The sequence below is a fragment of the Pan troglodytes genome, chromosome 9, assembly GCF_028858775.2.
Source record: "Pan troglodytes isolate AG18354 chromosome 9, NHGRI_mPanTro3-v2.0_pri, whole genome shotgun sequence".
Lineage (NCBI taxonomy): Eukaryota > Metazoa > Chordata > Mammalia > Primates > Hominidae > Pan > Pan troglodytes.
In genome coordinates, this window is record NC_072407.2 from 122,831,513 (window position 1) to 122,855,269 (window position 23,757).

General features: G+C 48.7%; 1 protein-coding gene across 6 annotated transcripts in view; it reads left to right on the forward strand.

The window, feature by feature from the left end:
• The window catches only part of GRIK4 (glutamate ionotropic receptor kainate type subunit 4), a 476,087-nt gene that overhangs the window by 376,536 nt on the left and 75,794 nt on the right, over positions 1 to 23,757 (forward strand). For 4 of the 6 annotated variants that reach the window (XM_016919844.4, XM_016919847.4, XM_063782564.1 and 1 more), the window contains 2 exons: positions 11,540 to 11,647; positions 18,278 to 18,481. In XM_016919844.4, the coding sequence (XP_016775333.1) occupies positions 11,540 to 11,647; positions 18,278 to 18,481 (312 nt within the window). The remainder of the gene's footprint in view (positions 1 to 11,539; positions 11,648 to 18,277; positions 18,482 to 23,757) is intronic. The other 2 variants (XM_016919845.4, XM_016919848.4) reach the window with 2 other exon arrangements.

The following is a 23,757-nucleotide window of genomic DNA, read 5'->3' on the forward strand; positions in this document are numbered from 1 at the left end:
TGCTTGGATTCTTGCAAATGGATCATCATAGAGTCTGTTTGAATGCCTCCAGTGTCAAGGAACTCATCACCTACAGGAACAGTATATTCCATCTTGGAAAGCTCTCATTCTTGGAAAGTTCTTCTATCTATTGGGCAGAAATCTTCTTTTCTAAAGCCTCTTTCCTTTTTCCTTAGTTGTGTTTCTTGGGTTCACACATCTATTCCACCCTTCCTGTTTCTACCTTCATTTCGTTCAGCTCAGAGAGGGCTGTTTTGTGGCAGATTGGAGAGGAGCCTTCCTTGTATCCCTCACATCAGTGGCCACCTGCCTCACCTTCATGCCAGGGAAGCAGTGCTGCCCGTGGCCTCCTACCGTCACCTGTCTGAGACCTTCTGGGGTTGCCTGCTCAGGAAACTGCTCAGACGAGAGTTGCTGACACTCACAAAAGTAAAAAAGAATAAGCCCATCTCTCTCAGGCTCTGCCCCAAGCCACTTTGCAAATTTACATCTCTTTATAAATAAACCCAGCATTTTCAGGAATTCCTGTTTGAGCTGGAAGGGGCAAGCCTGTATCCTTCTTTTATAGGTAAGGTAACTAAAGATAAAAAGAAATGACTTGCCCAAAAGAACTTTGTAATTCATTTCAACAGATATTTATTGAGTACCCTGTATAGGCCAGGCACTGCCCTGGAAGCTGGGGCCACAAACGGGAATTTATTCATGCATCCAGCCAATATGTAGTAAGTGCCAATTTCATGCTAGGTATTGGGCATATGATAGTGAACAAGATGGAGTCTCTTCACTCTGGTACAGGAGAGGGGCGTGAAACAAATAATTACCTAAATATATGATTACAAACGTGATGAGTGCTACAAAGCAGTAGTTCAGGGCACTATGCACAAGTCTGTGATGTGGGTCTTGATGGAGACAAAAGACTGGGAGGGGCCTCCCTGAGGGGTGACATTCAGGCTGAAGCTTGGTGGGTGACTGGGAAACCCCAGGTGAAGGGGAGTGTGAGGATCCTGAGTGGAACCACCCAGAGGCGGTTGTGGTGGATGGCAGAGCTGGTTGGGAAGCCAGAACTCCCACTCTGCTTATTTCTCTGCCGCCTAGCCTCCCCTTCCTCAAGCTTTATTTACGTGTCCTCTTCTAAATATGTAACTCAGAATCAAAGACAAGGGATAGCAAAGGCCACCTTCAAGGATATGGGGTCTCAGGCAGGAACGCTTGTGGCAAATGCCAATGGATAAAGGATAAGGATTCGAATGTTTACTAAATGTTTAACTGTAGAGTCCCAACCCAATAGAATTAATATCTGTTAGTATTAGTATCTATATCTATCTAGTAGCATAGCAGACCTGCCTGGGTTTGAATCTGCATTAACTATGGAGCTTTGGGCAAGAAACCCAACCTGTCAGAGCCTCAGTTTTCTTATCTGTAAAACAGGGATGATGGCAGTATTTCCCTTGTGATGTGGTTGGGAAGATTAAATGAGATGACAAATATAAAGGCTTTAGTCCACTGCTTGGCATATGGTAAGTGTTCAAAAGTCTTAGCTTGTATAATTTTCTTATACCGTAGTTAGTCCTTCAGTTATAACAAGTGACCAGGACTAGGAGTTCACTGATGCAAAAGAATGTATTTATTGAGAACCAGTTATGTTCCAGGTACTCGGCTAAGGTCTGATGATAGAGTAGTGAACAGATAGAGTGTCCAGATCTCTTATGCCAGGCACTTGTACACTTCTTGAGCCTGACTTACATTTGGGTTGCAAGTCAGGATGCACATAAACATCCATCTATATGTAACTGAAACCAAAGCTTGTGAAACAAGGTACCCCTGCTATGTGCATTACACCCTGATCTATTCTAGGTATAGATTTGCTTTTTAAAATGCATGTCTTGACCCACTGAATTGATTTCATAACCCACTAATGGGTTGCAACCCACAGTTTAACAAAATACTGCCTTGGACCAACTGAGTTGCAGGCTTAATAAAGCCCAGTTAGAGTTCACTTGATATCGAGTCTTCCCAGCCTTCCCTGGACTTGTTTTTGATCTCTTACCCTTGGCATTTACCATTGCTTTCTTTTGATCCTGAATTTTCAGCATTATTCTGCACAAGCATGTATTTGATGGTTCCCTCTGCTACTAGAATGCAGCCTTTGGCCAACTTCAGCATCTCTCTTTGTTCCCCAGATCACCCACTCCAGGACTTGGTTGGGCTCTTGCTTACTCATGACTCAGTCTCCTCTGTGAATGAAACTTTTATGATTGGAGATATTAGATTTAAATGCAGTAAGCATTTACTCCCTCGTGCCAAGGTGTTCACCACGGAGGCTAATATTACAAACCTTTTTAGTTGGTTTTATTTCAAAGTACAGATCTATATAATATAAGAGACTTTGAAACTCTAACAATCTCAGTTTATTCCTGGGATCCCTGGCCATAGTGTTTTCACCTGAATGTCACTTTTCCTGCCCATATGTCAAAATCACTTCTGTGCACTCAAGAAGCCACAAATACATTATTAATACGCATCTTTCCTAGTAAGAACTTCAACTTAGTACCCTGAACCTGAGAGTAAAAAAAAAGAGTCATTGGTTATGGTTCATCTGACTTTGGATGTCCCTGGAGAACAAGGATCTGAAATAGAATAAAATAGAAAGAGCTTACTTTTTTTTTTTTTTTTTTTTTTTTTTGAGATGGAGTTTTACTCTTGTTGGCCAGGCTGGAGTGCAATGGTACGATCTCAGCTCACTGCAACCTCTGACTCCTGGGTTCCGGTGATTCTCCTGCCTCAGCCTCCGGAGTAGTTATGATTACAGGCATGTGCCACCACGCCTGATTAATTTTCTGTTTTTAATAGAGATGGGGTTTCACCATGTTGGTCAGGCTGGTCTTGAACTCCTGACCTCAGGTAATCCGCCTGCCTTGGCCTACCAAAGTGCTGGGATTAGAGGCGTGAGTCACTGCACCCAGTCAGAGCTTGCATTTGAATAGGCCTTGAAACTTTTGTCACATCTGTAATTGCCTCAGATCACCCTAATAAGGGGAGAAGGGAAGGGGAGCTATTTTTATCTTATAGGTAGCAAAATCAACTTCCCAAGACCATGTAGTAAGTTGGAGGGTGGAACTTGAACCCAAATCTCCTGACTTCTGGCCGGCTGCATTCCCACCAAATACACAATGGTACCGTTAAATGGTACCATTATCTTATGTTCCCATGGCTTATTGTGGCTCGTCAAAGGCCATCACGTACATTATCTCAGTTGCTTATCAACAACAACAACGCTGTACTGTGGGTAGGCAGGTTCATTTATTTCCAGATGGAGAAGGTTCAGAGAGGTTAAATGCCTTACCGCAGCTCATATAGCTTATGCATGGGAGAGGAGGAAAAAAAATGTGGGTCCTCTTGTACCCCCTGAATCCCCTTGTGCCAAGCTAGCTCCTAAGCAACCACTCTGGGCCCTGGCCAGGATCACTCATATGGGCTCTTTGAAGTGACTCCCTTCAGGACTATATTTAGTAAACAAGTTCATGATGATCAGAGAGGAATTGAGAAGGCCCAGGCCTTAAGGTCAAGACAACATACACCTGTCCTAACTCAACCAGATGATATAGTAATAAATAGAACCTAAGTTCCAATCTCAGTTTAATCTCCTATTAACTGTGTGACCCTCAGCAAGTTGCTTGACATCTCTGAGTCTCACTTTCATTCATTCATTCATTTATTCAACAGAAACGTGTATGAAAGTGCCTACATTAAGCATTATTATTGTTGTCTGAAGTACCTCCATTAAGCCTACATTTCTCAGGTGGGAATAATAACAAGGTTGTTGTGCAGAATCAAGGAGATTTATGTAAGCAGAGCACATGGCTGAGTGCCCAGAATGCAAAGGTGATCAATAAGTGTTTGCAAAACCTGAGTCTGAAGCCGAAGGACTTACCCTGCCTTGGGGTTACGGTGGCCTCCCTAGAAGAAGCTGGATCCTGGCACCGCTGAGTGCAAAGAACAATCATCTAAATGTACATAAAATATTACATGTTATAGTGCTGCGTGCACACCCACAGATGCAGGCAAAGATGTGAGGAAATCCCTCGAGGCTTTAAAAATGAATCTCTTTTTACCTACTTGAGAGGGAACAAAGTGGCAAAATGACAGCCCTGTGTGATTCTAGGCAGGAGTGAGAGCTGTGAGCAGGCAGGATTGCCAGGGCTCCCCCTCAGCGGCAGGGCGTGCAAGTTCCAGGGATGACACCCAGGTGAGCCTGTGGGCCTCCAGGACTGGTCTATAGGAAAGGGCCTGAGGGCTCACTGACTGCAGCCTGGAAGGAATCCGAGCCACAGAAAGTGGAAAGGACTTGGCAAAGTTCATTTCATCCCTGCTTACACACCAGGCACTGTGCTATGCCCGTTCCCATCGCTGTCTTGACTCTGAAACAGAACAGCACAGTAGTTAGGAGCACATGCTTTGGGGATGCAGAAAGCATGGGTTTACATCCCCATCTTGGTACTTAGCAGCATGTGACTTTGGGGACATTCATGACCTAACCTTGCTAAGATTCAGGATGTTTAAAATCTGTAAGATGAGTACAAAAATAACTCCCTCTTAAAGATAGGCTGAAGGTTAAATGAGATTCTATATAGGCAATGTTCCTGGTGCATTCACTTAACTCGATTTTATTGAGCATCTGTGATAAGCTAGGCACTGTGCCAGGCTCTAGGGATAAAAGGGCAGTCAAAGCTGGCCATGATCCCTACTCTCATGAAGCTCATTATCTAGTAAGAAAGATAGGCCGTAAGCAATAGTCACATCGATGAATGTTTGGAAGGAAAAGAACGTGGTTCTGGGAGGAGTCCGACTTTGAGGGATTAGCAAGGAAAGTCTTCCAAGGAAGGGACCTTTGAGCTGAAGCCTGAGGGGATTAACAGATGTAAAGTAGATCAAGATTCAGCAAATTTTTTTCTATGAAGGTCCACGTGATAAATATTTAGACTTTGCAGGTCACATGGCTCTGAGCAAATCAGCTTTTGTAGATGAAAGCAGTCACAGTGCACAAATGAATGGGCGAGGCTACGTTCCAATAAAACTTTATTTCAGAAAATAGGGAGTGGGCTGGATTCCACCTGTAGTCCCGGGCTTGCCAACTCCTAAACTAGCTGAAAGGGGCTGGGGGGCAGGGGTTCATGTGGCAAGGAGAGTTCCAGACAGGGAATGGCGTGTGCAAAGGCTGTGGCGGGAAGGAGCCTGTTGCACTTGAACGCGGGAAGAAGGTAGGTGTGGCTGCAGCACAGGTAAAGCTGGACCGAAGAGCATGAGAAGAGGATGGAGAGTGGGCAAAGGACAGACCTCATGGGGCTTTGCGGGCCATAGTAAGGGTTTTGGTATCTATCCTTAAACCAACATGGGAAAGAATTGAAGGGTTTTAAGCAGGGACTGGCGTGTATGTGAGATTTGGTAGTGACGACTGGCTGCTGCTGTGTGAAGAACAGAACAGGGAGGCCCAGAGTGGATTCTAGTCCCAGGCAAGGTCAGTGGGGATTTTGATTAGGGTGGAGGCTGGGGAGGGGTGAGGCTCGAGGAAATTAACTGACTTGCTCAGGGTCACCCACCTGTGGTCATAGTGCCAGGTACTAATGGGGGTCTCCTGATGCCAGGTGACACACTGCAGCCTCTGTCAGGAAGCCCCAGAGGACCCCTGTGGTCCTGGCCCCTGGGTGCAGGACTTTCTGCAGTGCATTGCCGCAGAAGTGACCAGCTTGCTTATATTGACCTGGGGTCACACGACAGACCAAATCCAAGTCCCTGACACTCATTCAGTTGTACAGTCATCTCCTTTCCAAAGGACTATGGGTAGCCCCTACTGATGCCACGGAACCATTCACTACAACCCTGTGGCCCCATCAGCCCCCTTGTCTAGGCTCTCCTTAAAATTCTTTCAAGCTTGGTCCCTGGCTGCTCTACCCAGGGGTCCTAGAAAGACAGAGGCTCAGAGACAGCAGTTGTAATAGGAGCAAGAAGTGATGGCTCACAGTGAGAAAAGAAACAGACACTACGAGAAAGCAGACAAATTAACTTATAAAAGCGCAGAACTGCAGGCAGTGGCCCTCCACATTTCAGTAACCCCAAGGGTAGCACTGTATCACGGCACAGTGTAATAACTGGCTTCGTAATGATAACACTGCATATTAAGGTAGACAGGCTCCCTGTTCAAGAGGACAGAGGAACATAATAATTCCTTTAGAAAGGAGTTTTGGAAACAATGGTTTTGAATAAATAATTAAACTCTCCCAAATTTTAATGCTTCAGGAGCAAGATCATTATTAATTTATATCCACCTGTGTCCCTTGGGGATGTTGGGTAAATGATACATTCTATGTACGTGCAAACACATCCCATATCGGTTATATTTACCTAAATTTTAATATTTGACTAAGCAGTCCTATCATAAAATGTTTCTTGTAATGGCATTAAGAATCTGTAGGTAGAAGGACTACACATTTGTTTTAAATATTGTGGAACCAATTAAGCAGCCATTGGCCTTGTCTGGAATCCTATCTTTTCTAGTCACCAGCTGTGCGAGTTAGGTAAATTATTAACTTATCTGGACCCTGCTTTCCTTATGAATACAGTGGGGGTGGCAATGGGATTAGTATGCATCACCTTCTAATGCCCAGCACAGAGCCCATGTGAGTATGGCGGGCACCAGTCATGTGCTACAGCTGGCTTGCCCCAGCCTGCAAGAGTCCGTTGTACACATCCGTTCCCAGCTCTGTGCTTGGTGACATCATGTTGGCAGCTTTAAATCAGCCATAGCGGGTGTGTTTACACCACAGAAATTGGCAAATGCTACACATGAGGGTCTTTTTTTTTCCCCCCCAGGAGAGCCAGTTTGTAAACATTTCCTAACTGAGCATGGGCAGGCACTGAAGCACTGTTAATCTCTGCACCCTAACCTTTCTCTGTCATCCTGTTTGTCGTCTAAGTTGGTCTTTTTGCTCGGCTCTAATGCAGCCTGCCCTACTCCTAGAATTTCTGATTTAGTCATTCTGGGGTAGGGCCCAAGAATTTGCATTTCTAATGCTGATACTGTTGGTCTGGGAACTATACTTTGAGACACCGTCTTAATCTGCCTAATCAACTAAAGCCCATAGTGTGAAGCCTTTCACAGAGCACACAGGAGATCCCACCTTCTGCCTTGGGCAATGGTATTAAAAACTAATAAGGGTTGACACAGTACCTTGCACATACACCATCTCCCTTAATCTTAAGAACCCCTATGAGGTAATAATTACTATTTTAATCCCCATTTTATAGATGGGGGAAACAGGCTCAGAGGGATTCAGTAACTTGCCCAAGTTCACGTAGCTCATCAGCAGAGAAGCCGGGTTAAACTCCTGTCCAACTTTGCGTTGCTGGTTCTGGTTGTGCAACGCCCAAGGATGAAGTCCAGCTCGAACTCTGCATTCCCAGGGTGCGGTGGCAGGGCCACATCAGCCCAGAGGGGTGCTTTTTTCTTATCTGCATTAAGATGCTGTTTGTAGGCTAGCAGCGGCCCTGTCCAAATCCATACCTTCTCCTCCTTACTGCAACCCCTGGGGCCTCTAAACAGTGGAAAGGCAGAGCAGGTGCGAGAGACAGAAAGTATAGAGGGAGCCAAGGAGAGACATTATTTGAAGCAAAATCAAGCCTGCACATGTGGGCATGTGGAAGCGGCTTACAAAACAGCTGTTCCTACAGGAGGTTTGGGGGGCAGGTGTCAGCAGGGTGGAGCAAAGGGATTTGGCTGGAGGCAGAGCCACAGATTGTCAGTGATGAAAGAGCTATGTCTCCTGCCCACTCCTGGCACGTGTGTGGCTTCAAGGGTGCCCAGTGGGTGGGGCAATTAGCCTGTATCCCAGGGCGCATGGCTGTGAATCTCCCTTTCCCTCCCACTGCCTTTCTGCAATTAGATTGCACTGGGTAATAGCTGCCAAGCCGCTTTGTTGGATCTGATGAGTTTATTAATTTCTTGGGGGCTGATGGGAGGGTGGGTGGGGGATTCATTTCCTGACTGGAACTTGGGGGCTAATTAGTCTCTTTGCCGTGTCCCCAGAGGAGGGAGGTGGGAAGGTGCGTTGCTCAAGCTGTTGGATCTGGCTCTGGGTGTATAGTTTCTACCCCTGGCTTTTACCTATCTCATGGCTTGGGTCAGACCAGGGAGCCTGGGGCCGGGGCTTCTTTTAGCAAGTGGTTAGTGAGGATTAGATCCCTTGAGAACAGTGGCAGTGGGAAAGTGGGTAGCGGGGAGCTGAGGTCTTACTGGCTCTGTTGGTATGAGGTTTAGGATGACAGAAAGGACTCTAAGGAGTTCAGTCCTGTTCCATACATCCCAGTGCTGACATCTAGCCCAATTGCTCTTTCTGTTCTTTCTGCTTAAATATAGCCCCTCCCAGCCTAGGAGACCATTGGGGGCCAATTCTATCCATTTTTCAGACAGGGAAACTGAGCCTCTTTGAGGACAATAATTTCACCTGGCTTTGTGGAGTGTCAAGGTCAAGGAGAAGAAAGCTATGTATTTGGACTTCTTAATGGAATGGCCCTAGAAGCCATTCCCCGGTTAACCTGGCCTGCTTAAGTGAAGGGCACATTCGTATCCCCACCCTAAGAGACAGCAGCAGAAACAAGAAAGATCACAGAATTAGGAGTCAGACAGATCTAGGTTCAAGCCCATGCTACACCTGCCATCCGGGGAACCTTAGGCAAGCCATTAAACCTCTCTGAGCTTCAGTTTCTTCATAACTAAAACAGAAACACATGTAACTACTCGAAAGGGTTGATGGGAGAATTCAGAGATGATAGGCTTGACACATCTAACACATCAGGTGTCAGTACCTGTTACCCTTTCCCCATTCATTTGGAAACCTAACAGCTCATCCCTCACCCATGCAGAGAGGAGGAGGAAGGGGAATCTCAGGCCATAACATGGCCTGGCTGGTCCCTTTAAGAGATAATAGGAGCTCCCAAGGCCAGAGGAGGGCTCAGAGAAAGAGAAAGTGCCTTCCGCCCATGCCTCACCAACAACAGCAATCTGCTGATAGACAATGGTTTTCCCTCGCTTCCAAGGCCAGGCCCAGAGCAAGGGCACAAGCATAAGTATAAGGCCAGCACCTGCTGTCCTGAGCCACACAGGCTGCTCATGGGGAAGACACATAGGTAAACAAGCATGTGCAGTTGAATGGTGGAGGAGTCAGACAGGATGACCAGGCAGCTTCCTCAGGAAGATTCATCTGGGCTTAAGAGTGCAGGGCTTAAAGCTCAGGCCTCTCAGCTGACAGGCTGTGTGACCTCAGGCAAGTTGGGTGGGCCCTTTTGTTTTGGCCTCAGTTTCCTTACCTGTAAAACGGGGCTTGTTGTATGGATGTGTATGAGGCCTTGCTTGTAAACTGAAAAGGAACATGAACACACACAGAACCATGCTGCCCTTGCAGAGATGGGGACAGCTGCCCACCCTTTTCCAGGTGGCATTCTTGCAGGGCGTGGACGGGAGCATTTGGTCATCTCCCCTTTTCCACATGAAAGGCCCAACTGTAGAGACCATAAGGCTCCTGCCTGGAACTGGAGGCCCACGAGAGCTCCCAGCTGATGGTCTGGGGTGGGCCTGGCTGGCCCTGCCATCCACACTCTCCACCTTCTCCAGACTGTGAAGGCAGGGAGCCACTCCCTCTCACTCTCAGTCCTCTGGCCCCATAGGGTGGGGGCGGCGAGAAAGGGTGCAACATGTCTTTATTGTTGCTGGAAATTCCGTAAAAGAACCCAGAGCCCAGTTCTGCGGAATAGAACCACATGGCATCTGTGGAACTTGTGTGGGTCTTCCAGGGAAGCTGCTGCTGATGCCTGCAGAAGCCTGGCAGAGAAAGGTGTGTGCATTTCATTGCGTTTTTAGCCAGCCGTCTCTCCTGGCTGCCCACCTAAAAACACTCAGCAACAGCAGTGATTTGCCAGGGGCTCCAGCTAGTAGAGATATATTGGGATTTTATGTATATAGATATGTGTGTGTGTGTTTTTATATGTATAAAAAGAGTTCTGGCCAGGTGCAGTGGCTCACGCCTGTAATCTCAGCACTTTGGGAGGCCAAGGCGGGAGGATTACTTGGGTCCAGGAGGTCAAGACCAGCCTGGGCAACATAATAAGACCCCATGTCTTATTAAAAAAATTAAAAGGAGAGGTCCGTTGGGAAAAACAAGCAATCTAAAAACCCATTGCTGTTGAGTTTAGATTTAGGCAACTTACCAGAATGAAGAACTGAGTAAGTTGTGGAATTTTTTCACCTGGAGTTCTTTGAGACAATGAGACAGACAACAGTAATGTATTGTACATTTAAAAACTTGGTAAAAGAGTACATCTCGGCCAGGCGCGGTGGCTCATGCCTGTAATCCCAGCACTTTGGGAGGCCGAAGTGGGTGGATCTCGAGGCCAGGAGTTTTGAGACCAGCCTGGCCAAGATGGTGAAACCCCATCTCTACCAAAAATACAAAAATTAGCTGGGGATGGTGGCAGGCACCTGTAATCCCAGCTACTCGGGAGGCAGAGGTTGCAATGAGCCGAGATCACACAACTGGACTCTAGCCTGGGTGACAGAACAAGACTCCTCAAAAAAAAAAAAAAAAAGAGTACATCTCGTATTAAGTGTTCTTATCACAATAAAGTAAAAACAAAATAAAGGAAACAAAACACAATAGAGAGAGTAAACGAAAGACAACGTGGAAGGAAAGCAGCATGTATTGAGTGCCAGGTTAAATACATTCTTACAATGACCCAATGAGGTTTCTATTATTATCCCCATTTTTTAGATGAGAAAACATGCTCAGAGAGGTTCAGTCACTTTTCTAAGGTTTCACTGTTGAGATCTGTGTTCCTGGGTCTGGATAAATAATGGAACACCCACTGGCACATACATGAGAAGCTCCGAGAAGGCAGGACAAGCATTATCATCCCCATTTATACATGGGGAAACTGGGGTTCTGAAAGATGTGAATAACTTGCCTGAGTTCTCACAGCTAATAAGTGAGTCCATCTGGACTAGACCTGTTTAGGTTCATTCATTCATTCATTCATTCAGCCATCCAGCAAATGTTTATCAAAGGGCATAGTTCTCTCCAGTATAGCCTTCTGGTTCTTATTTTGGTAATCAGAAATGACTGAAGGCAGGCCGGATCAAAAGAGCTCCGCAGCCCATTCCTGCCTCAAAATAATGTGATTCCACATGTTCCGTTCCTTTCTGTGTGAGAGAACTTCACCAAACTGCATTCATTCCTGATTTATTTCTCCATTTTCCTCTCCCACCTCTCCCCCACATCTTTATTCCTTTCTTCCCTGACTGTTACAGCCCCCGTTTCCCTCAGCCCCCCAACCCTGGGAAACAGTCTCCCTTCTGCAGTTCAGCCCCCGGCTCCATACTCCACACCCTTCCCTGCTCACATGCAGCCCAGCCGGAGGCAGAGGTCAGCCTCTTGGCTCCTTCCAGCTCTGGAGGCCACCGTTTCTTCCCAGTCCTCTCCGTTGGTCTCCGCAGATCGGCCAGTGGCACGTGGCAGAGGGCCTCAGCATGGACAGCCGCCTCTATGCCTCCAACATCTCGGACACTCTCTTCAACACCACCCTGGTCGTCACCACCATCCTGGTAAGTGGGCTCTCCTAGGCTCCCAGCTGCAGCTCCCTGGGGTGCCTCCCCGGCTCTGAGCACTCACAGGCTGCCCCTTGAACAGAAGATGGGAGCTCTAATCACAGCACTGAGCCCAATTTATGACAGCGTAATTACACTCAAGTTGCTGTTTCATATGGAAATGATATTTGATGAGTTCCAGAGCAGGTGAGGGGGGGGTTGGGGTGGAGAGACACCACAGTTTGTGGATGCCTCTTGGAGGCACCCTGTCAGCTGGGGCAACTGTGCAGGAGGAAGGGAAGGGGACCTGTGACACAGAGCGGGCAGCTGGATCCAGACCCTGCGGACCCCTGCCCCTTCCCAGCAGCTCACCTTGCTGGGTGCCTGCTGTGTACAAAGCAGGACCCTCCCCTACCACATCCTGAAGCGGACATGGGAATGTCAGTGGGTTTACATGGCCTGTTTCTTCATTTCCAGGTGGTAAAAAGAGAGTTCTCAATCTGTAGGGCAAGAGGCCAGGTGCAGTGGCTCATGCCTGTAGTCCTAGCATTTTGGGAAGCTGAAGTGGGAAGATCACTTGAGGCCAGGAGTTTGAGACCAAGCTGGCCAACACGGCGAAACCCTGTCTCTACTAATTTAAAAATAGAAAAATTAGCCGGGCACGGTGGCACACGTCTGAAATTCCAGCTACTTGGGAGGCTGAGGCACGAGAATCACTTTAACCCAGGAGGCGGAGGTTGCAGTGAGCCGAGATCGTGCCACTGCACTCCAGCCTGGGTGACAGAGTGAGACTGTCTCAAAAAAAAAAAAAAAAAATACAGGGCAAGAGACTATGTGCCCTTTTTTATTTGATTCTCCTCTATTCAGTAATTGCCAAGTTCACCCTCCCTTCCCTGTCCCCCTGCCATGTGCCAGGTGCTGTACCCAGTCCTGGAGACCAAAGATGAGTAGGACTCAGCTCTGTTCTCTATCCTGAGGTTGTTAAGTTAGTAGATGGGATAAGTCAAGTGCATACATGGCCAAGGTATTATTTGTCTTCCCCTCTGAAGACCTTATGTTTAAAAGATTTGTCAATTAAACCAACTACATGTATTAAGCAGTAATTAGTTTGTTCCTCCCCTCCCCCTTTTAACTAATCTAAAGCACTTTTCCCTGCCTGGCCCAGCATCTTATTAGCAGGAGATAGCCAGTGGAACCTCAATGATATCATTGCAGCCCAGAGCAAAGAGGCGATGCATGAGTTCGCCTCCTCAGCCTTATCATTGCTAACTGTGCAAGGTCTGCAAATGTGTCCATGTCTTTTAGGCTTTTGGAGATAATAAAAAGAGTTCAAGGACCTCCATCACTACCTTTATGAACTCCTGGGGCCCAGGCGCCCTGGGCTGAAATGATTGATCTACTGTAAACAGAAAGAGATAAAAGCTGGAAAGACGCGCACACCTAGAACTGTGGGGTTTCAAGGAGAGAGAGGTCCCCTCCCATGGGGAGGTCAGCAAAGCCTTCAGGAAAGAAGGGGCATTGACGATGGGCTCTGAAAGACAGGGAATGAGTGGGGAGGAGAGGTCAATGAAGAAGGGCATTGTCAGGTGTTCAGGAAAAGCTGAAAGTTACAGGTTTTCCTGAGAAATAGACACTGGTAAGAAAGGGAAGAGGCATAAGCCAGAAAAGTGGGTTGGGTCCATAGAGCTTAGGAACTTGAATGCCAGGCTACTAAGTTTCCCTTCATTGTTAGGAGATGGGGTCACTGAACATTTTCATTCATTCATTTATTTATGTGATGACTGTTTATTGGGTGCTGCTATATGCTGGGCACTGTTGTAGGTGCTCAGAGTGCATCCATGAACCAAAAAGACAAGAATCCCTGCCTGTAAGGAGCTTACATTCCAGCAAGGAATGTGTGACAGACAGTAAAAAGCAATGTTGTCAATCAGTGAATTAGAAGGCGGCAAGGCTGAGGAAAAAGAGCTGGAGCTGGGAAGGGCCTGGGGTGCTGAGAGGGTTGGTGATGTTGATACCCAGTGGTCAGGGTGGCCTCTCTGAGAAAGGGAGCATTGAGCAGAGACCTGGTGGAGGTGAGGACACAGCGAAGTAGTTGCCAGGGGAGGGGTATTCTTGGCACAGGGAGCTGTCGAAGCAAGGACTGAGAGAGCAGTTCCAGCCCCCAGGGTTTCACCCACGCCCGTCTCTGCTCAGCCTTAGCTTATCTGAACCAGTGTGAAAATGCCAGAAAGATGAGAGGGTTGCGGTGTCGCTGTCCAGCAGAGAGCTGGGAACAGCCTGGCTGAGTCCACTTCGGGGGAGGGGGTGCAGCACCCAGTGTGATTGCTGGGACCTCCTTCCCGCTGTCTTCTTAGTCTCTAAAAATCTTCTGGATCTGTCCTCTTCTATCCATCCGCAAAGCCCCTGCCCTAATCCAGGATCGGGGCCCCTCTACTTCTTTCTCTGGAGCCGCTCCATACTCTGCTGGCAGGCTCCCTTCTTTCTCTGCTTGTCCCCTGACCCTCCTGTCAGCGTGGTCATTTGAAAATCAGAATTGGCCTGGCATTTCTTTCCTTACAATCCTTCAGCCACTGCCCAGGCCCTGCTGCCCCTTACCATGGGACATAACCCTTGTAACCAGGCCCAGCCCACCTCACCCTCTCCTCCCCATGCAGCATGGGGTCTAGTGGATGGCTCAACACCTGCTCGCTGCATCCTGCCCCTCCCTGCCTTGGCACATGCTGTTCCTTATGCCTGGGTTACCCTTCCCTCTAATTTCTGTTTCCAGCTGGAAATGTCTGTGCATCCTTCAAGGCTCTGCTCAGATGTCACGTCTCCCATGAAGCCTTCCCTGTTCTAACTCCTGTCCCCTCCTTGTCTCCAGCATTTTGCCCTGCCCCCTCCCATTTCTCTTATTAGAGGTTGTTGTTTAAAGCTTTACCTCCCCTTCTAGGATGAGAGCTCCTCGAAGGTAGAGGGGCTGACACAAAGTAGGAGTTCAATAATTAGAATCTGAGTGAAGGAATTCCTTCCTACAGGGTAGGGGTGTCCCTTAAAAGCCAGCAAGACTTTGGGAGGGAGATGGGGAAGTGGCTGGGCTGTACCGCCGGCCCCTCAGAGCCGGGAATTACACCGTGCTTGGAGTTCTGGCACAGATCCACAGCTACGCCAAGTCCACAGGGTCCTGTTGCTAGTCTGGGAAAGTCACCCTGATTTGTGCATGTGTGCACGTGTGCTTATTCACATACGTGCACGTGCTCATGAGGGGTGGTGCAGGCAGGACACTGGTGTGTGAGGTGACATTTAACAACATGGTAAGTACAACTCAAACAACTATTAGCCTTGGTTCTTTTCTTGCGCGTGTGTGCCTGCAGTGGCTGATCCAATTCGATAGCTCTTACCAGGAATGACGATCTTAATTCAGTCCCCGGGTGACCATTTGTGGGTTTTCCCTGGCAAATGGTAATCCCGAATGATTTATCCCTTAAAACTCAGCACACATTCATGTTGTCTCCCCGCTCTGGTCAGGGCACACTTGGGGACGTGTGGATGATTTATTGGTTAATGCCAGCAAACATATGGAATTGGCTGCCGCTCCCATTCCCTGAACACCTTTTCTGTATCAGACCCCGTGTTCAGCGGTTTGCCGCATTCTCACCTCGCGTTCACAGCACCCCCTGCTCCAGTCTAGCACTCAACCCCCCAGCATTCTCCAAAGTGCCAGTGAGCCCTAACCATCCCCATCCTTGGGCTTTCCAACGCGTCTCCAAGACCGGCCTTGTGTCTGTTCACTTTGAATATGTCAATAAGTTTTAAATTAACTTGAGAGTAGTGAGTATTTGGGGAGAAGCATTTGTGACACCCCTTGGGACAATCAAAGATACAATGGGACATTACCAGTCCTGAGATGGAAACCCCCAGCTATGCCCTGTCCAGGAAGCCATTTGTTTGCTTCTTACTCACATGATCGGCAAGTGCTTAATGCTGAGCCAGGTAGGGGAACCAAGCAGGTGATGAGTCTGTCCCAGGCCCCACTCCCATTCTACCTAGAGCAGGCACAAATCGGAAAACACTGGAGGGCGATTGTGTGGGCCCTGGCATGAGAGCAGGGGAGTTCTGAGACATGGGTTGGCACAGAAGGAGGCAGTGTGACTCTGTGGACAAAGATGACTAGGTGAGGTAGAAGATGGGGGAGTGTGTGGAGAGTTTGTGCAGGGAGAAGCCCTTGTGCTGAGGACGGCGTGTGTGGAAGGCAGGCTGACTGTTCATATCTCATTGACGTGACAGTGGACTCATCCAGAATCAGAATCACGTCACCTTCCACTCAGAGCTCCCGCTCCTTGACACATGACCTTTGCCTTCTGGCTGCCCACTTCATCACGCCCACATCCTGCTCTCCCTCACAGTCCCTCCATGACCTTGGGTCTGTCTGGCCCTTCATCTTCCCCAGCCTAGAAGTCCCTCTCAGAATGAGCTCAGCCCATCAGGATTTCAGTGCTTTCCTCTCCGGGCTCCTAGAATCGTGATGTGCAGGTTTCTCCATGCACACCTGTACCCAAGCCCGATTGTCCCTGCCACCCCTGCTCCCAGCTGCCTGTCTGCATCCAGCCTCCCCTCTGCAGCTGGGCCGTGGTAATCCCTGAGCCCAGCTCTCCTCTGTCCCTGTCGCATCCCCTGAGCGGCTCTGCTGAAAATCTTCCCACACACCAAGACTCAAGCCTATCTGCCCCACTTTCAGCACAACTCTGGGGCCAGCACGAGCTCCCTTCTCTCTGTGAACCCACCCACACCCTCTACCTCACCTCCAGGCTCAGGCCTCAACCTCACCCCGCCCCACCCTGCCTCCACCCTGCACTTCCTGGGCCCTTGCTCCACCAGCTAGCATGGTTCTTTCCTCCTCTTTTCTCCCCTTTTCCAGGGATTTTCCCTTCCTGCCTATAAATACACCCTGGACTGTCCCATCCTAAAACACCATCGCCTTCACCTTTCCTACACCCTGCTGCCCTTCAAGCTGCCCTCCAACGTAGGGAGTCACAGAATCACAGAATTGGGTGGGCCCCTGGGACCCCCAGCCCTGCTGTTTGCGGTGGGGAAGGAGCTTGGAGGAGAGGCGATCTGCCCTCTCTGTGCCTGCCGCCTTGCCTCCCTTAGCTCCTAACCTGTCAAAATGCTGAACAGCCCTCACTCCTGTGGCACTCGCTCAGTCCTCATCCTACGGAGTCCTGCTGCCCCCACCACGCCTGCCTTCAAAAGGTCGGCAGTGACACATGATCAACACGCTGGTTCCCAGCCCTGCTAGGTCTGTGAGAATGGTGGGAGTGGCTACATCCTCTATCTTCCAATTTCCTCCTCCTTGACGCTAAGATCACGTTCCCCTGATTTTCAGCCTTCCTGGCTGCTTCTGTGTTGTCTTCTGTGATTGCCCTTCATTTCCCCACTCTCTAAGACCAGGTTCTCCCCAGGGCCTCTTCTTCTTCCTCTTCTGCCCTTTCTCAACTCTTCCCCTTGACGGTCTCTCATATTCCCCAGCTTCAGCCTTGATCTCTGTACATGTCCAATCTCTGGCCCCTGTCTTACCCTTGCTCCACATTTTAAACACCCAGTGGGTCATTTCTGCCTGCGTAGCCTGCCAGCACCTCAGATTCAACCTGTTCCAAATCCTCCTCCCCTCCAGGCATTCGAGCCCATCATGACACCACCCTCTGTTAGTCATCCACCAGGCTCCAAGGCTCTGAGGACCCACACCCAACCAACCAGTTATCAGACCTGTTCCTTTCTGTGTCTCTTACATCCTTCTGGCTTTCTCCAATCCAACCTGCAGCCCAGAATTCAGGGTCTCATCTCAGGAGAGGGTCTGCCCTCACCCCTGGATGCTTCCTCTCCTACTACTTAGCATTCCTTACTCACAGCCTTGCGTCTTTAAAACGCTTGATGCTTTCCCCCTATACCTTGTGTAATGTGCAGCCACCACATCCTGGCATCTGAGTCCCATCCATCTACATTTCTCCTCCCATCTCGCCCCTGCTCACAACCTGTGCTCCGGCTACCCTGGAAGGTCCATCGTCCACTGAGCAGCCACTCAGGATCATGCCCTTGATTGTGCCTTCCCCTGGCCCATGCCTTTCATTCACAGCCCTTCCATCTCTCAGTGTTGTGCCTCCTCCAGAGCCCAGCTTGGATCCCACCTTCAGCTTGGAGCCTTCTCTGGACATCTCACTGGAGAGACCTGCCCTCTTCCCAATGCCCTCCTTGGACTGCAGTTGCTCATGTACCTGTTCTTACCTAGCCTGCTTATTGCAGACATCCTTATATCTCTGATAACGCCCAGCCATAGGTCTGCCTGGAATAAAGCAGGGGTAGAAAAAAAAAGAGAGATAGATGGTGGGGTCAGATGATGACCTTAAACAAGTTGAAGCAGCTTGAGCCTGACCCTCCGTGCAGTGGGAACCACTGTGTGTTCCTGACAACAGAAGCACCTTGAAGGACAGCTTTAAGGAGCACATCAGGGAGAGGAGCTGGTCATCACTCCAAAGTAGCCCATTACCCACGTCAGTTTCCTCCTTCTGCCCCATGTCCTCCCCGACCCTCTGTGCCCCTGGCCCTCCCCATCACATGCGGGTGAGACACCAGGGCTAAGATGAGAATGACAGCTGCCCAGTTTTGCTGCAGGAAAACCCATATTTAATGCTGAAGGGGAACCACCAGGAGATGGAAGGCAATGACCGCTACGAGGGCTTCTGTGTGGACATGCTCAAGGAGCTGGCAGAGATCCTCCGATTCAACTACAAGATCCGCCTGGTTGGGGATGGCGTGTACGGCGTTCCCGAGGCCAACGGCACCTGGACGGGAATGGTCGGGGAGCTGATCGCTAGGGTAAGGAGAGGACAAGTGATCTGGGCCTGAGGGTGGGCTGGGAGGGATTGGAAGAGCATGAGGTTGTGCTGCACGCTCATGAACCCTCCATTTGTTCAGTCAATCATTCATGCATTTGTCATTTATTTGTCCACTCATTCTATAAATCTTTCCTGGACTGGCACAGACGTGCGGTGGTGGATAAGCCTGCAACAATCCCTATCCCGTGGCTTTCCCAGTCCAGAGCCTGTGACAAGTCATGGAGGCTCTGATTGATTAACACAGATTAGGGAGTTTGGGTTCCATTTTTGGTGCTTTTTGATTGTTCTGATTATTTTGTGGCTCATTAGCACTCCCTAGCAGAGCTTGAACAGGCCCTGGGAGAAGAGAATGCACCCACATCAGCTGGCTTGGATCCTTGAGAGACACTGCCAAGGGAGACGTGGCTAAATAACAGGGCAAAGGGATTGACTGGCAGAGGAGTTGGTCACAGCTACAGTTATTTTCTTACATCTTGTGTTATCTTTGGTTAGCGTTAATGTCCTTTTACAGACCGAGGGCCAAGGTGTGCTTGGACCTGCTGTAGATTTTCAGGGTGAATGTGGAGACGTGATTAACATTCAGGTGAGCATTGGAGAATGTCAGACATCTGTTAGGTTAGAGCAAGGGTATAGAAAGTTCTTCCAGGGGGAAATCTCTTGTTTTCTTTGTACACACTATTAACAACTGTAAAAATTAATTAAGTCATTGCGAATTCACCATCCATATTTCCATAACTGAGTTTTAATGATCAGGATAGGTGATGAGGACACAATGCAGAGAGCACAGACCTGGGTTCTTGATGTGCCCTTGATCCAACTCTTTTCCCCTCTGGGCTTTCAATGGTAGAAGGAGCTCCTGCAGCCTCCCAGCATGTGCTGATATGCAAGGTGTTTTACATGCATTATCTCTAATCCTCTTTAAACACACCTTTTAGCTGGTTGTTAGTCCCACTTTACAAATGAGCAATCGAGCCCAGAAAGCTTGAGTGACTTGTCGGGAGCTATACTGTTAGCATGAGGCAGGGCTCAGATTGGAACCCGGATCTTTTTCTTTATTGAATTAATATGCTTTAAGCCCTTCGTATCAAACAAACTTGGAAATCAAATAAATTTTTAAAATCCTACTCTTCAATGATAAAAATACTATTTGAGGTATTAAATAAGCAGTCCTTGACAAGGGATTGGGAAAAGTCCTATGTAGATGAGAACTGTGGAAAAGGTGTTTAAGAACTGAGGAGGGAGGATACTTCAGGAGTTTGCCTGACAGAACATGGACGGCATCTGCAATGACCGAGCAGGGTAAAATGGCAAGCCTTGTTCTGGGAATTCTGAACGACCCAGGGCGACTGGAGTCCAGAGAGGGCTGGTTCAGAAGGGAGGCCTTGCTTGCAGAGGGGGGCTTGCAAACAGACGGCTGACAAGTCAACAGAAGGCTGCAGAAGGCCTAGGGAGCCTTGGACGACTGCCATGGGGGTGGGGATGGCAGGGCGAAGGCTTCAGCAGAAAGCCCTCTGCAGTCCTTGAGCCTCAGTTTTCGAGATTCAAGCCTGATGATGTACGTGCTTAAGTGGAAGAGGATTTGTGGCTTTCTCTACTTAATCTTTCAGACCCACTCCTGAAACATTCTTCTTATTTGGTTTCCACTGTGAAGGTGCAGCTCAGTAGTTAGACCATAGAAAGCCGAAATGCCAGGCCTTTTCTTTACCTTCTTACTGATGTCCTTGTTCACCTTGAGCTGATTTCTTTGGTCTCCTTGGGCTGCCTGATGACTGGTAGGGTGACTTCAGAGACGGCAGTGTCAGTGCACAGCCATCTCCTTATTAGTCCCCTAATGAGCTGTGACATAGACTGGAGGGCAAGGAGAGGAGTCTGGGACTCATAGACATGCAGCCACACACCGAGTGACTTGAACAGTCAGAATCTTAGAATTCACCCCAGATCTTTCAAGCAAAAATACTGCTGCTTTGGCCTCATTGAGACTTGGCTACTTGACATGAACTAATTCATTAACCCATTAATTCAATAAATATTTTTGAACATCTTCCACTGTTGTAGACACTGGAGATACAATGGGGGACAAAATAAACACGGACACAGCCCTCACAGATCTTCTGGACTAGTGAGTGAGACGGAGATCAATGAATGATCGCATTCTTGTGTAATTTCAAGCTGTGATAAGTGCAGGGGAGGCAGAGTGGAAGGCGTTGTAGGAGAACATCTAGAGGAGAGTAGGATGCACTGTGGGCGCACAATGGGGCTGTAGGGGGAAGGCTTCCCTTGGGATGTGTGCGCTGGCTTAGGGAGGATGGGTGGGAGTTTCCTGGGCAAGCAAAAGGTAGAAGGCTGAAGGCCGTTGGTGTGCCACTGGGGTTGGTCCTGGATGGGAGTTGATGACACTGGGACCCCACCATCCCCAGGTTTGAAGGATTGGGATGTTTTCCAGGATGTTCCCCTAGGATTGTGGTAGCCCTCAGGCCTGGATCCCTTCTTTGTGACCCCTTTCCCAAGCTGCACAGGAAAATTCCAGAGGCTGTAACAGCAAGCAGAGGCCCATGTGAGGCCCTTGGGGCTATTGAATGTGCTGGCTGAAAGAGACCTTAGAAGCCATTGCATCTAAATCTGTCCCTTATACAGATGAGGAAATGGTGGCCCAGGGAGGTTAGGTAACCTGATAAAGATCACACAGCTAGTAAGTTCAGAGCCAGCATTTAAGCCCTGGTCTGTCTGATCTCAGTACTTGTGATCTGAGAAAACACAAATCTTGATGTTAGACAGACCTAAGCTAAAATTTCAGTTCATTCATTTACTAGCTGTGTGTGCTTAAACACATTATTTTATCCTTTCCACCCCTTCCCCCACAGCTCTAGTGTTCATCTGCAAAGGATTTTTTTGGTAAGGATTTAAAATAACACACACACACATACACACACACAGAGAGAGAGAGAGAGATTGAGAATTTGGCATACAGGAAGTATGAGAGCTGTCTTAGGCCAGGCTCCCTAGAAAACAGAGCCGAAGGTCAAATCTTGCATGCTAAATCAGGGAGTGCAAGTCCACAGACACAGAGGTGAGGGAAAGGGGAAGGTGGCAGGCAGGCGGGGAGAGTATGCAGAAGGGGTGTGTTAGCTGCTGGTCATAGCTTTGTATTAAGCACAGATGACCGTTCAGCCTGCAGAGGCCCTATGAAATGATTGCCTCACTAAACAGTCCACCGCAAGGAGGGGGAAACTTGTATCTGTGAGTCCCATCTCTCACTGACTGAAGTTCATACCACAGGAAGTCACCTCCCCAACACTTCTAGGCTGTGCGCCCAGACCCTTTGGCCACCTTCAAAGAAGTTGGTTCCCAAGACACTGGTAACAGCACTCGAGGTGCAAAGCATAAAATGTGGGCTGATCTAGCAAATGGGTGAGAGCTGTGACCCTCTCCTTGCCCGCAGCCTGGCCTGCAGCTGGATGCACCAGTGTTCTTGCATCACAGCAGCCCAAAGACGCCTCAGGGCTGGAGGCTCGAGGACAGGGTGCAAGGAGTGAGGTGAGGCAATACAAAGGTCAGCCAGAGCAGACACCATGGGCCGGGCCAGGCCAGCAGGCAGAGCACCACCAAGGCAGTGGCAGAACCTGCTGAGCCTCTCTCCAGTGAAGACTGGAACTTCCCTTTGTGGGTCAGTAGAATGCAGTTGGTGCTGGGTCATCTTCCTGGAGGGTTATTAGTAACAATGTGGGGAAATCCTCATGGGCATGCCCAAGCAAACATAAGGATGAGCTTTGGCCCCAGGAGTGATTATCTTAGGGACACCAGGCTGTCTCTCAATGCCCCTTTTCTTGTTCAAGAGGTATATGTTTGCTAGTACAAAGAATAAAATTAGGCCAATTATCAACAGCTGAGAGTGAAAACCATTGTAACACATTGGGTAAGCCTAGGATTTCCTCTTGGGGGTCCAGGGATCCTGCCCAGACATTGGCCATCTTGCAGGCATGGCAGCTCTCCAGGGGCTCTCACTTATGCAGCACATGTGGAACTTGGGGAAGAAAGAGAATGTGTACAAGGATGAGGTGCCAGGGTGTGTATGGACAGGGCTGCCCAACAGTTTCCCCTGGACAACAAGCAAGGTATGTGTAATTGAAACTGCAGCAGAAGCAATGAAGGTTGATATAAAGGAGAACCTCCCCAACAAGGGGCTTGGGGTTGACCAAGGAATCTCTTTCTTTGGAGAGTTTGGGGAATATAGTGACTGCCTGTATGTCTGAGTGATATGAATTAAAGTGTAGAGGCCCAGGGTTATCTCCAGTGGAAGTTGTAGAGCCTCAGTCTTTTCACATTTGTTATCACCTGCTTACCCAAAACAGTGGGTGCTGTGGTTTGAATGTGTCCCTCCAAAGTTCATGTGTTGGAAGCTTAATCCGCAATGCAACAGTGTTGGGAGGTGGGGCCCAATAAGAGATGAATGGGTCGTGAGCACTCTCCCCTTAGGAATGGATTCATGTCATCATCGAGGAAGATTAGTTACTGGAAGAGCAGGTTGTTATAAAGTGAGTCAGGCCTCTGGTGCCTCTCTCTATCTTGTGCGCTCACTTCTGCCATGGCTGACCCTTACCGGGTGACAATGCCATGCTCTTGAACTTTCTTCCCAGCCTTCAGAACTGTGAGCCAAATAAATTTGTATTGTTTATAAATTGCTTAGTCTGTGGTATCCTGTTAACAACAGCGGAAAGCATACAGAGACCATGGGCTTAGACACACGGCCGTGTATTCATTGTGGAGGAGAATTCAAGCATATTTTCTGCATATGTGTGAAAATCATCAGAGCATGTCTTTTCCTGTAATCCCATTAAAAGGGGAAGTGTGGTTGGAGTGAAAGCAAGTGGATTCACACAAACTGGGCCAGTTGGGTGGCCTCTCACCCTGGGGCTGTGTCTGGGCAGTGGAGATGAGAAGGATGGTTGTTTGAGAGGCTCTCAGGTTTGAATTTGTTTTGCCTGGTCAGCTCCTTCGCAGCTAAGCCCACAGAAGGACTGAGTGGCAGTGATGTTGTATCTCACTGGAGGTGTGCTTGGCAGAGAGGAGACAGACTGGAGTAGCTTGAAGAAGCAGACACCCCAGGACTAATCCCAGGGGCCCTCTGTATCATGCCAGTACATGGATGTACTGGATGTATAAACAGTTTTGGTGAAACTGTTCAAGGCATTCATGTACAAAGATGTCTCTAGACTCAAGGAGGCCACTCTTTGATAGGGGCCCCGTTCGGGTAAGAGC